This window comes from Pelmatolapia mariae, linkage group LG15 (genome assembly GCF_036321145.2).
Source record: "Pelmatolapia mariae isolate MD_Pm_ZW linkage group LG15, Pm_UMD_F_2, whole genome shotgun sequence".
Taxonomy (NCBI): domain Eukaryota; kingdom Metazoa; phylum Chordata; class Actinopteri; order Cichliformes; family Cichlidae; genus Pelmatolapia; species Pelmatolapia mariae.
The window spans coordinates 10895609-10908157 of record NC_086240.1 but is presented as its reverse complement, the minus strand read 5'-3'; the positions used below and the strand labels follow the sequence as shown (position 1 = coordinate 10908157).

Sequence of the window (12549 nt, the reverse complement as noted above, 5' to 3'; positions counted from 1 at the left end):
CAGTCAAACCAATATAAACCTGTTGGTTTATCTTATCCTTCTGTGGAAATAAACTCTGGATCATCGGGATGTGTTTACTGGTTACCAATCAGTGAACATATACAACATTCTCAAACCAGATTATGTTTGGTTATTTTGTTATTTTGTCCCTTTGTCTTTAGGAATGTAGATGCCTGTGTGTGAAAAGGTCACAAAGAGCTGAGTAAAAATCAGAAGTCTGACATCTGACATTCAATGAAATGAATTCCATGTGTTTATTTCAAAAGTTCCTCACTTAAGGCATTTATGAGACACTGCATAAAGACACAAATGGCCACTTGCGGGATGTCATCACTAATCTAAAGGTACAATGCTCCATCATGACACGGCAAGTTGGCGACCTGTCAAACATCTCACTTGCATAAAACAGTCATTCACAAAGAGTAAATCTGAAATCACAGTTATTATTCCCATGGCAAGTAAATAACACACCACACATTCAAAATAAGACTCTATAAAGTATGCACTTCTAGCAGTGTATAAGAGCCACATTAGAAAAAGAAAACAACCAATACACACTCACATGCTTGCTAACAGTGTCATCTTTTTTTTCTCAAAACAATAAAAAAAATTCACAGTAAACAGTAATCACAAGTGAGGTGATTAAGTGGTCTTCCTCTAAAAAAGAAGAACCTTTTGAAAACAGTGAAATCATTTAAATCAGAAATAACTGATATGTCAATGTAATACAAGTTTTTGGGGCAAATAAAATAAATAATTGAACAGCATGCTCATACATTTCATTTTCACTTGTATTTTTTTAACCTTAATCCCAAACTTGGAAAATGCAGCTGTGTGTGTAAGATTGTGCTTTTTATTTTACCGCATACAGACTGAAGATGAACTTTCTACATGATTTTGAGTCCAGTTTTAGAATAAAATTCTATTCTAATCTGTTCTTTACCATAATCTAAGCATTTTAGCACCAAATCAGAGGGATGAGTTAAGTGTTTCAGTACTATTAAATAGCACTTTTATAGTAGTACATCAGTACATCAAACCGAAGGCAGAGCTTGTTGCTGAAAGCAAACAAAGCACAGTATAGCCCGCTCAAGGACTCATCTCTGCTTAAAGCTGCACTGTGTAGTTTGGGAAAAGTAGAAAAACAGAACACATGTCAAAATAACGTCTGTCTTCTAATGATGTAAGATGTGAAAAACACAATCTTGAACATTCAAATAACTTCATCATGAAAACATTTCAAAGACTACACAGTGCAGCTTTAAAAGTCCAGGCAAATAGTTGCATCAGTTCCATGTAACAAGGAATATTTGGTAGTGTCCTCGTCAGAACGAACAATCAGATATGTATTACAGTGTGAGAGGAATATTTTTACAGTTAGCCTACTGTGTGTTAACATACAGAATTAGACAGGGAGTGGACTTCCACAGAAAAAGAAGTCCCTTTGTCTTGACATGAAAAAAAAACCCCACAAAAAAGGACTAAAAGACATCAACACATTATCATATTGTGTGAGATCCTACAAACGAACAATTAGCAGCCTCAGAAGACATCTGACAAAACACTGAAAGACGGACACACACCAAAACAATATAAAGGCTCTGTGGAAATCAAAGGACAACTTGCTGGTAGCTTAGTTTTGCTGAGTTAGAATTTATACAATCTCAAGTTTGTAGCATGAGTGTATTGTCTGACTCCCCTCCCTTGGCATGTACTGCATATCGACCCCTGCTTCCTTCCTGTGAGTTTGAAGCCCAACTCCCATCCCTTTCCTCACTTCCTGCTCTTCATTGTTGCCCGTCATCGGCACTTTCACCCAGCCGTCTGTGGCCAGGCCGTGCTTCTTCTGGTGTCTCTTGTAGTTGTCCCAGTGGCCCGTGGTGTAGCCGCACTCTTGACATTTATAGGGCTTCTCCCCGGTGTGCCGGAGCATGTGCCGCTTCAGGTTCATGCTCTGGTTGCAGCTGTAACTGCACACGGCGCACTGGAAGGGCTTGGCGCCAGAGTGCACCCGCTGATGGCGCTTTAGGTTGGCCAGATTCCCGCACGCGTAATCGCACAAATGGCACTTGTATGGTTTCTCGCCGGTGTGCACTCTGTGGTGCCGCTTGAGGTTGTCGAAGTGTGCTGAGGCGTAATCGCACTGTGGGCACTTGTACGGTTTCTCGCCGCTGTGAGTTTTCATGTGGCGTGCCAAGTGGTTAGGGTAGTGTGTGAGAAAGGGGCAGGCGGCGCACGTGTAAACCTTGTCGCTGCGCTCGCCGGGGCTGTTGGGAGATGACGAGGAGTCTTTAGTCAGCATTTCGAGGGTACACTTGGCACAAATCTGGGCCGAGGAGCCGTCCTCGTCTTCCAGGACGATGCCACACAGCCGGCAGGTAAAAGGGAAAAGTGACGGTGGGAGGCCGCTACTGTCTGCTACACCCCCTCTTGATGCTCTGCTTCCGCTGCTGCCTGTCGTCTCCAGCAAGGGTGGAGGTTGATGACCCGGAGCTGGATTGGAAGCTGCTATGGGGGGCGGAGATGCTCCCTTTAGGCTATCAAAGGCTGACAGGTAGTCGCTGTTCTGGCCTGCCAAAGTCAGGTTTGACGTTGGCCGTGCAACCTCTGTAATTTCACAATCAGATTAGACAGTTATTAGGCATCAAAGATGATTTAAATACATCAAAATGAGCTTTCATGCATCAGCACTGGGCAACTAAAGTAAAAGAAATGAGACACACCTTTGCCTGCAGCACCAGAAACCTCTTCTCTCTGCCCGGTCCCTTGCCTCTTCAGACTGTTCTGGCCACTGGTGGGTCGTGACGGTGCGTCCTGCCCCACCCCCACACAGGGTACGTGCATGCGCTGGTGCCTCTTGAGGTTGCCGAGAGAGCTGCAGGCAAAAGTGCAGCTGTCACATTTGTAAGGTTTTTCCCCCGTGTGAATGCGAAGGTGTCTCTGGAGGTTCACCAGCTGAGCCGAGGCGTACGTGCACAGTGGGCAGTTAAAAGGCTTCTCCCCATTGTGCGTCTTCATGTGACGCTTCACGTGGTTAGCGTAACGCGAGGAGAATCCGCAGAGATGACACGAGTGCATTTTAGCCGATTTGTCCTCGGCTGTCAGCGCCTTGTCACCCATCCCATTTCCCACCCCTTCACAATCAAGCTGCATATTAGAACCTGAGCGGATACCGCTGATGCTTCCAAAAGGTGAGCAGAAGTCCGTACTCTTAGCTTCCCGAGAGGCTTTGCAACACCTAAGGCAGTACGGGCCAACGAGGTCAATGCCAGGTCCCAGAGGTTCATCGCGGAGCTGTCCGCAGCCCCTGCAGGACAGGTAAGGAGGGAAACTGGGCTCAGACTGGGTCGCTCTGCCTTCATCTTCCCTCCCATTGTCCGTCGTGCTGCGCGAGTTGTCCGTTTCACTTTCCATGCTCAGCTGGCTGTAAGCAGAACTCTCATCACCCAGAGGATACACGGAGAAACCGATCTCGGCAGCAACTTCTGTGCAGGGAAGACAACCGAAATATTTGATTAGGCAGCTCTCAGAGCTGTGCTTACGTTTACATTTGCAGCACTGCCTGTATTACTCAGTATGCAACTCTAATTAAACGGGTAATATGACTGAGCTTAAGAAATCTAAGGAAAGAGTAACTACAGAAGAAGAAAAGAGAAGACAGAAAATGAACATAGTACAGTTCTATCCTCGGGTATCTGTTATTAATCTGTATTATTCAGGCATGCTGGCTCAAAAGAGAGCATGACTTTTACAGAAATCCAATTTCATAAGGAATCATGAAATAAACATATAATTAAAGGTGAAATACGTCAACACAAAATGAATTATTATTCACAAAACTTAATCCCTTAAGTTTAGAAATGTGCCGTGACTGAAAGTGTCACAGGAAAAAACGCCAATATAATATGCAACTGACTTTCGTCCTAAAATACGACACGCTCCAATAAACTTATTTCAACATAAAGGAAAAAAAAATGAATGAAGTTCTTTTTATACTGCTGGGGATTGATACAAAGGAAGCGTAAGGACATCTGAAGGCACCAACCCACCGTCAACTCACTTAATCACTCAGAACTAATGGACACAATTTAAACACGGCACAAACCAGCAGTGACTGAAAAGAAGACATGCTCAAAACACATCAAACTGAGGGAAGTAGTGAATCTCATGAAAACACTTCATACTCACAGAGCTGCAAGGTTAAGTGCATTTTAAGATGTTGTAAATATCATCTGAGAATATTCAGACATCAAAGGAAAAAAAAGAAAAAGGAGAGAGATATTGTTTCCAGAAGGGCAGAAAGAAAAGCTTCGGGGCAGAGCGCTCTGCGGCTTCGTCTGATACGTCGGAAAGCGAGAAGGCCAGGAGACCACCTTCCGTCAGTGAGGCTGAGACGAAGTGCGAGAGAGGCGAGAGCTGAGGCTGCCCTTTTATCCTGGCCCATGGAAACCCCTCGTGGATGATTACCGAGCCTAATGATAATGATGATGACTATAATGGCGAGGCTGCTGCTTCTGATGATGATGATAATGATGATGAGGGTAGATGATGATGATGATGATGATGATGATGATGATGATGAGGGGGGAAACGATAATGGCAGTGGGGTAGTGGGAGCAGAGGCTGCAGCAGATGACGATGATGATGATGATGATGATGAATAAATGCCCTTTTATAATGGTGTCCTTGATGGTAATAGTCCTATTTTTATGACCCCATATAATAATGGTGTCTCAGTTCCTTTCTCTACTTTTCCATTTTTCAGATCACTCTGACAAAGAGGCATGCTGGGAAATGTGAGCTGATAGCTCCCATTCTCTTACTGATTCATTGTGGGACAACACTTCATTACTGACAAACTGTACAAACCTGTGACCCCGGCACACGGAAAAAAAACAGATGGCTGATTCTATTTAATATGCTATTTCCATGTTACGTTTATATAATCAATTGTTTCGAAACAAATCTGCTTCACACTGCTCCGCTGCTGAAATACACTATGAAGACCAAGCTGTGTGTGATCATCCAGTCCATTTAGTGTTTAATCAGTAGTCTAATTATATGAAATGTGCACTAAGATCTTAATAAATAATGAATTTTTAAAAAACTACACAAGTAGAAAAGTAAAAGTCACTAAAAGAGCAAAAATTAGAAGATAAATAGATGAGCAGATACAGCGAAGGATGCTGGTGCACAGACAGTTCAGCCTTGTTGCCTTTTGAGAACACGTTCGCATTTCGGCACAGCACTATCATTGGCTAACGACTGGTGAATGGCACTTTATTAGCCAATGAGCATCGACTAGCTCATCGTCCTTTCTGACTCTAATAATGATCAGAATTTAGAAAATGAACTTATTACTTTAAAGTCATCAGAAAAGTGTTTACTGGGGGTGATACAAGGGATATTTTCCCACAGACTTCAATACAAACAGAAGCCTTTTATTACAACCAAAAGAGCACCCCCTGCTGGCTGTTACAAAGAATGCAAGTTTTATGGCATTGGCTTCACTTTTTCGACCTGCAAACTACATTCATTTTACATACCGTCTATCATTAATCACTAAGATTTTTCTGAAAGGAAACCAAGGTTTTTATTTACTCTGCATGATCTGTTTAATGTACTTTTAACTAACAATTACTGCAACTCACTACAAAGTAGTTTTTTGTTTTGTGGTGTGGTGGGAGGCTTATATTGTATTGTGCACTATGATCGCTGCTGCTAACCTTTAAATAAAAGCATTGCACATTTTATTTCTACTCTACATTTTATCTGTTTTATACTTATTTTAATGAGGCACCATACACAATATAAAAGTGCTGAGGATGGTAACAATAAAGAGTATTTTGGATCACTGCTGTTTGCATTTTCTTTAACTGAGAAAGCCTTGAGGGTTTCATGTTCACGCTCCCCCTGTGCTGCATCAGACCTTGTTTAAGTGACTGCCTCTGCTTTGTATTAAACACCCGGGGGCTTTTATTGTGAAATAATCACAAGAAATGTGGTTTATTTAAGGTTGAAAAAAAAAATCTAAAAAACAAATACACCGATCGATTTGGAATGAGCCACTAATACTACAACCCATATTGGCCCCTGTAGGTGTACTGTGCACCATTAGGCCAGTCTAAGGTAATGCCTTTTTTGTTTCTATTTAAAACAACCATCTCAGCAATACTGAGATGAACCTGAACTATACCAACTCCTTGTGCATCATAAAATACCCTGTGGTTACATTATGTTTTTACTTCTTTATTAAATCACCATGAGTTTATTTGGTTGCACTGTGTGCAGATACAGCTGCAGTGATGTTACCAACCACAGAAACCACAGGTATCTACACAACAAGCAGGAATACAACAGTGAGGATTAGGGCTGTTCGATATAACGATATATATTGGATGACGATATAAAAATATCTATCGTTTCATTTTACGCTATCGTTTGTTTTGTGGTGTCGCAAAATAAACTGTTTATGGCAATATTTTTTCACCGTTTTGATGGTCACTGTAGTGGCTATATTAATTTGTTAAAGTTCTCTCTTTCTCTTATATTTAATATAACCACACTACAGACGGACAAGCGCCTGTTGTTATGCGTTGTCGTTAGCAACAACAACGGTAAAACATCCGTGTCCGCTTGTTTATTTTCCACATAAACCTTTCAGAATAAAGCTCAAGATCCTGTTGAGACTTTTCAAAATAAACTGAATCACGTGAAAGAGTATGCAGTGTTTACAGATGAGAAGCAAAAAAGAGCCGTCAGGTGCTAAAAAATAAACCTTAGACTCAAATGTTAGAACAGGCTTTTCCCCGCAGCACGCCGTGTAATAAATACAAAGAAAACGGCGGCCGTTACAACTTATGTCTAAAAATGTATCGTTTCATGCATCGGTTAAAACACTCGACTCCGGGTACACGATGCCCAGCTGGAAACACTTCACACAAGTCGAGCTGCCCGAGATTCACAGAACTTTAAGAAAATGTAAAATTTTTGTGATTTATATCGTTATCGGGACGATAGATGTCTTATATCGGGATATGAGATTTTGGTCATATCGCACAGCCCTAGTGAGGATTATAAACTTTAGATTTATTCATAAAAAATGGTTTACAAACCTGAGAACTTTTCCAGGCCTAGAATCTTGTTGTCCTGATCAGGATCATCAAACTCAAGGTCTTGTCCTAGAAGGAAGTCTGTGTCTAAGGGGAGGTTTTCTGGGGCTTCAATGGCTACATCATCTTCAGAATCCACTACAGTCACAGAGAATCAAACATTTAATCACTAACATCACTTCCTTACAATTAAATTATATTTTACATAGATATTTTTCATTTATATTTTGTTCCATTACAAAGTTGAGCTGTCTACACTTTTTTATCTAAACATCCCATGACAATCATGATCTCTCACTCACTATGAACAAGAGCCTAGCCGAAAAAGGTTTATGGTAAGAATACTGCCTTAAATCAATCAGGGAGTGATATTTCCCTCTTTTAGTAAATCTAACTTTATTATTTGGTTTTGGGGATGCTAGTTTTGAGCATTTATAAAAGCATGATACACTATATTGCCAAAAGTATTCATTCACCTATCCAAATAATTTAATTGAGTTGTTTCAATCACTTCCATGGCCACAGGTGTTTACAATCAACACCTAGGCATGCAAACTCCTTTTACAAACATTTGTGAAAGAATGGGTCGCTCTCAGGAGCTCAGTGAATTCCAGTGTGATATCGTGATAGGATGCCACCTGTCGTGAAGTTTCCTCGCTAGTAAATATTCCACAGTCAGCTGTTAGTCATATTATAACAAATTGGAAGCAATTGGGACCAACAGCAACAGATGCTGAGGTGCAAAGTGCACAGAGGTCGCTAACTTTTTTCAGAGCCAAACATTACAAACCTCCAAACTTCATGTGGCCTTCAGATTAGATCAAAAATGGATTCAAAGTGTGGGGTTCCATGGCCGACATCACCAAGTGTAATGCAAAGCGGGGGATGCAGTGGTGTAAAGCACGCTACAACTGAACCGCAGAGCAGTCGAGACATGTTCTTGGGAGTGACGAATCATGCTTTTCTGTCTGGCAATCCAATGGACGAGTCTGTTATTGGCAGTTACCAGGAGAACGGTACCTGTTAAACTGCACTGTGCCAAGTGTAAAGTTTAGTGGAGGGGGGATTATGGTGTGGGGGTGTTTTTTAGGAGTTGGTCGGCTCCTTAGTTCCAGTGAAAGGAACTCTTAATGCTTAAGCAAACCGAGAAATTTTGGACAATTTCACCCTCCAAACTTTGGGGAACAGTTTGGAGATGGCCCCTTCCTGTTCCAACATGACTGCACAACAGTGCACCAAAGCAAGCCCCATAAAAACATGGATGAGCAAGTTCGGTGGGGAAGAACTTAAATGGCCTACACGGAGTCCTGACCTCAACCCAATAGAAAACATGGACAGAGAGGCCAGCAAGCCAGGCCTTAATGTCCAATATTAGTGTCTGACCTCACAAATGTGTTTCTGCAAGAATTGTCAAAAATTCCCATAAACACTCCTAAACCTTTTAGAAAGTCTATCAGAGGAGTTGAAGCTGTTACAGCTGCAAAGGGTGGGCCGACATCATATTAAACCCTATGGATTAAGAACGGGATGTCACTCAAGTCCATATGGACGTGAAGACAGGCAATCAAATATTTTTTGGCAATAGAGTGTAGTATCTATTTAAATATGGCTTTAAAAGCCAAAAGCAGAAAATCAGAATTTTTCTACCCTACAACAACAACAAAAATATCTGCAAGCAAACAGATGGAGGTTTTTTTGTACTACAGTTACAAGTAATGATGTGTGAAATTTTAACTTGTTTTTTTGAATTTGATGGAATCCAAACTGCCATCGCACAGCTGTCACTCTTCAGAAAACTAGAATCAGGCCACTTGTAGGGCATCAAGCTCAACAGCCCATTTTGGTAACTCTCCTGTACCAGCATCTTGCTACCATCTACTGGCCATTTTTGCATTTGGCACATAAACAATAATGTATGGTAACTGTGTGGGATGATTCTACTTTTACATTTTAAATGAATAGGTGGATAATAAAACATCTCCTTATGGTGCTCTGGTCAAGTAAATCAAAATACTAGCCTGTGGAAGAAAGCCACGTGAAAGTTAAAAAAATTGCTGTATAATTAGGACTGTGCAATTAATCACATTTGAAGTTCAGTAATAATTTTGGCTTCTACCAGCTATCAAATCCATGCCCTCAGGATAAAATTATCATTTTGCTTCATCTTTTCCCCTTATGTTTAATCCTTCAAAGCAAAAAACAAAACTCAAACTCACTCCCACCAGGTTGTCAGACAGTTCATTTCACATTTATTTATTTGGTATTTATTTATTTGGGTTTTTTTCCTCAGAAATCCACTTGATTGAAAAGACGTACCTTTTTCCTTTTTAAAAGTTTAAAAAATTGGGATAGATTGTGTTAAATAATCACAGCGTCATTATTAACCAATGTGAATGAGAGTATGAGTTTTGCCATAATTAAGCAGCCCTATGTATAACTACAACATGGCAACTGCATAACTACAGGTTGGCGCTTTCTCCATTCTATAGACTTGCCACTTCTTTTCTATAAAAAAAACAACAAAGGTAACCTGCAACATCAATTAGAATAACTACTTACGTTATGTTATGTTGTTAAGAGAAAGGTTAATGCTGGTGGCATCAAGTTTATGTTACAGTTTAAACTCTTTCTAATGCATCCAACTGCTAACATATGAGTTTGTTTCATGCTAATTCAGCTAGTGCTCAGAATAAGACACAGAGAGGCAAAATTTTCTACCATTAAATAACTCGAAATATCTTATTCTAAAAACACAAAATAGCACTACATCAATGGGAGAAGCAACTTCAACATTCATACTAATACTGACATTTGTTACAGCACCGTCTGTCAGTATGAAACTTTTCAATTCCTTAAAAACTCAGAGGTGAGCAGTAAAAGAGGATAAATGTAAAAAATAAATAAATAAATGATCAAGACACATAGACATAGATTTCATTTAAAATGCTAAAGTTACAGTCAGTGTGGAGGAGGGATGTCAAACTCATTTTACATTGTGGTCCACATGCAATTTACTTTGATATTAAGTGGGCTGGCCCAGTGAAACTATGTACTAAATGTGTAAAATTACAGAAAAAAATCTGATAGTTCATTGTCCCGATTGTCTCAAATGATAAAATATAAAGTTCTTGTTAGTTCACAGAAAATTTCATTGTTTTCTTATGCTTACTGTACAAGAAAACAAATGTGAACCTCCTTCACATTTTCCAAAGCTACCCAGTGGGCCTGACTAGAGTCTTTGTCGGGCTAATCCTTGACACACCTGGTGCTGAGTGACAAATAATTCTAGGACTGTGGCTCAGGTCTGCATCAAGTTCCCAACATTAAAAAACATCTCTGAATACCTACACTTCACTGGCTGTGGATTCTGTTGTTTTTTTCTTGGCATCTTCCAGTCAGCCGCTCTCCTGTTTGCAATGTCCTCTTGCAGACTTCCACAACTATCAGCTCATTCTTGCCTGGAATATTTGGAAAGTATTTCTCAGCATTTCTACAGATTCAAGTACAACGTTACCGTACCACGTTAATCGAGGGATATAACTAAAAACACGTACAAACCTATACAAAATATAATTAACATAACAGGAGAATACCATTAACATGCAAAAACTAACAGGCCAAATTTCATAAAGTGTGACGAATCATGGGCATAAGAAAACAATAATGGTTTGGATCAGGATTTATTTTTATGTATTTTAATAACACCAGCTGGGGGGACATTACATTGATATTAACGTAATCTAAATCAGCACTTTATTCAGTTACGGTGGCATTATCAAATTCTCGTAAAGATAACCAACACTGGCAGGACACTGGTGAATCGGGGTTTGAGCTGGTGCATGTAAACAGTAAATAAGTAAAGACCACCAAGCTACTTAAACAAAATGGCTAGCCCATTAGCTCTGGTGCTGAAACCCGACAGAGGAAACCATTCAGTCAGGTAACAAATTAAGTTCAAACATGCCCGTGTGTTGCATGAAGCTGGTAAATGTCAGTATACAACAAGAAATGACAGTAAGATCTGAGAAAACTGGCGGTGCACAACCTTACGAGTGTCTAATCAAAGCTCGTCCTCGTCAGCGCGTAGTATGATTGACAAGTGCCATCTTTACTTAGTATTAGCCGGGAGCTAAGCATGGTAACGTTCAGCTAAATTAGCTGGGCAGCTAATGTCAACTTCACTAGTTAGCTTTCGAGCTAACTTACCTAAAAAAACGTAAATATTCCTGTCGACTGAGATGGTTGTTACCGTCGGTTAAAACGCCATTAGGTGTCAAGTGTTTTTCCCTAAATGTCCAACGTCTGGAGATCCGCCATTTCTTCATGAGCTGCGGTGACAAAGAAAGGCAATTAATGGTATTTTTCATAACTTAATTGATTTTCTGATTCGCCTGTGATCCAGCGGTAGCAACAACAAAGACACTTCCGACTTACGTCTTTCAGAATAAAAGCGGCATCTCCGCTTAATAATAAAACTTCTTTCGCCACAAACGCTCGTATATACGGGCCTTTTTTATTTTTGCTTGGAAAATAGGATACATGCAAATACATTATATAAGGTAAAGACAGAGCTTTGGAGTCACATTTAAATATGACCACCTTTAGACTTTACAACCTGAACTCTCTTAGGCAAACTTTTCTTTAACGTTTCTTTAACTTGTCTTCAGGAATAGTTCCCCAGGCTTCTTTAAGGACATCCAAAGATCTTCATTGGATGTTGGCTGCCTTTTACTCCATTCTGTATCAAGATGATCCCATACTGTTTCAACATTGTTGAGATCTGTAGTAGTAATACTTGCGCACCCTTAATATCTGCACATCCTCTACAGTGAAAATAACAATATAACAAGGTTCTACAGTTTACAGTACAGTTGTAACCACATACATTTAATTTGAGCTGTTTCTATGTAGTAGAGCGTTCCCCCCCCCCCCCCCTTTAAGGATACACTTTCATTCACTGATTATCTGCTGTAGGGAGCTTTTAAAGGCCTTAAACTTCTCCTTTTGTCTTTCACTTCTCCGGTTTCCTCAAGTTTTTTAAGGATGCACTGCACTCCATGCTAAGATTTACCAAATTCACAGCCATCTTTGGGAATCAGCTTGTTGGTGAAACAATAGATTTTTATACATTTAAAAAAAAAAAATAAATAAATAAAAAAAAAAAATATATATATATATATATATATATATATATATATATATATATACATATATACATATATATATATATATATATATATATATATATATATATATATATATATATATATTCTAAAAATAAACTAAGCCATAAAGTTCTGGGAAATATAGGCAAACATACATATAGGTCAATTGTTTTTTTTGTAAAGTGTTGTGTTGTGATTAAAAGCTTCAGTGCAAGTGGTCCTTTAGTATGTAAGTCCGGAGAATCTTTGCTGGAGACATCCCAGAATATAAC

The 12549-nt window shown here is 39.7% G+C and overlaps 1 protein-coding gene across 2 annotated transcripts; it reads right to left on the bottom strand.

The window, feature by feature from the left end:
• Window positions 1-250: 250 nt before the first annotated feature.
• Window positions 251-11426, bottom strand: znf513a (zinc finger protein 513a). Of its 2 annotated transcripts, none has more exons than XM_063495920.2 (5): window positions 11319-11426; window positions 10461-10570; window positions 7116-7250; window positions 2724-3485; window positions 251-2607 (listed from the first exon to the last, which is right to left on the bottom strand). In XM_063495920.2, the coding sequence occupies exons 2-5, from the start codon at window positions 10498-10500 to the stop codon at window positions 1655-1657; spliced, it is 1890 nt and encodes a 629-aa protein (XP_063351990.1). In that variant the 5' UTR covers window positions 10501-10570; window positions 11319-11426; the 3' UTR covers window positions 251-1654. The 2 variants fall into 2 exon arrangements, with proteins under 2 accessions (XP_063351990.1, XP_063351991.1); XM_063495921.1 differs by lacking the exon at window positions 11319-11426 and adding an exon at window positions 11158-11209.
• Window positions 11427-12549: the final 1123 nt, after the last annotated feature.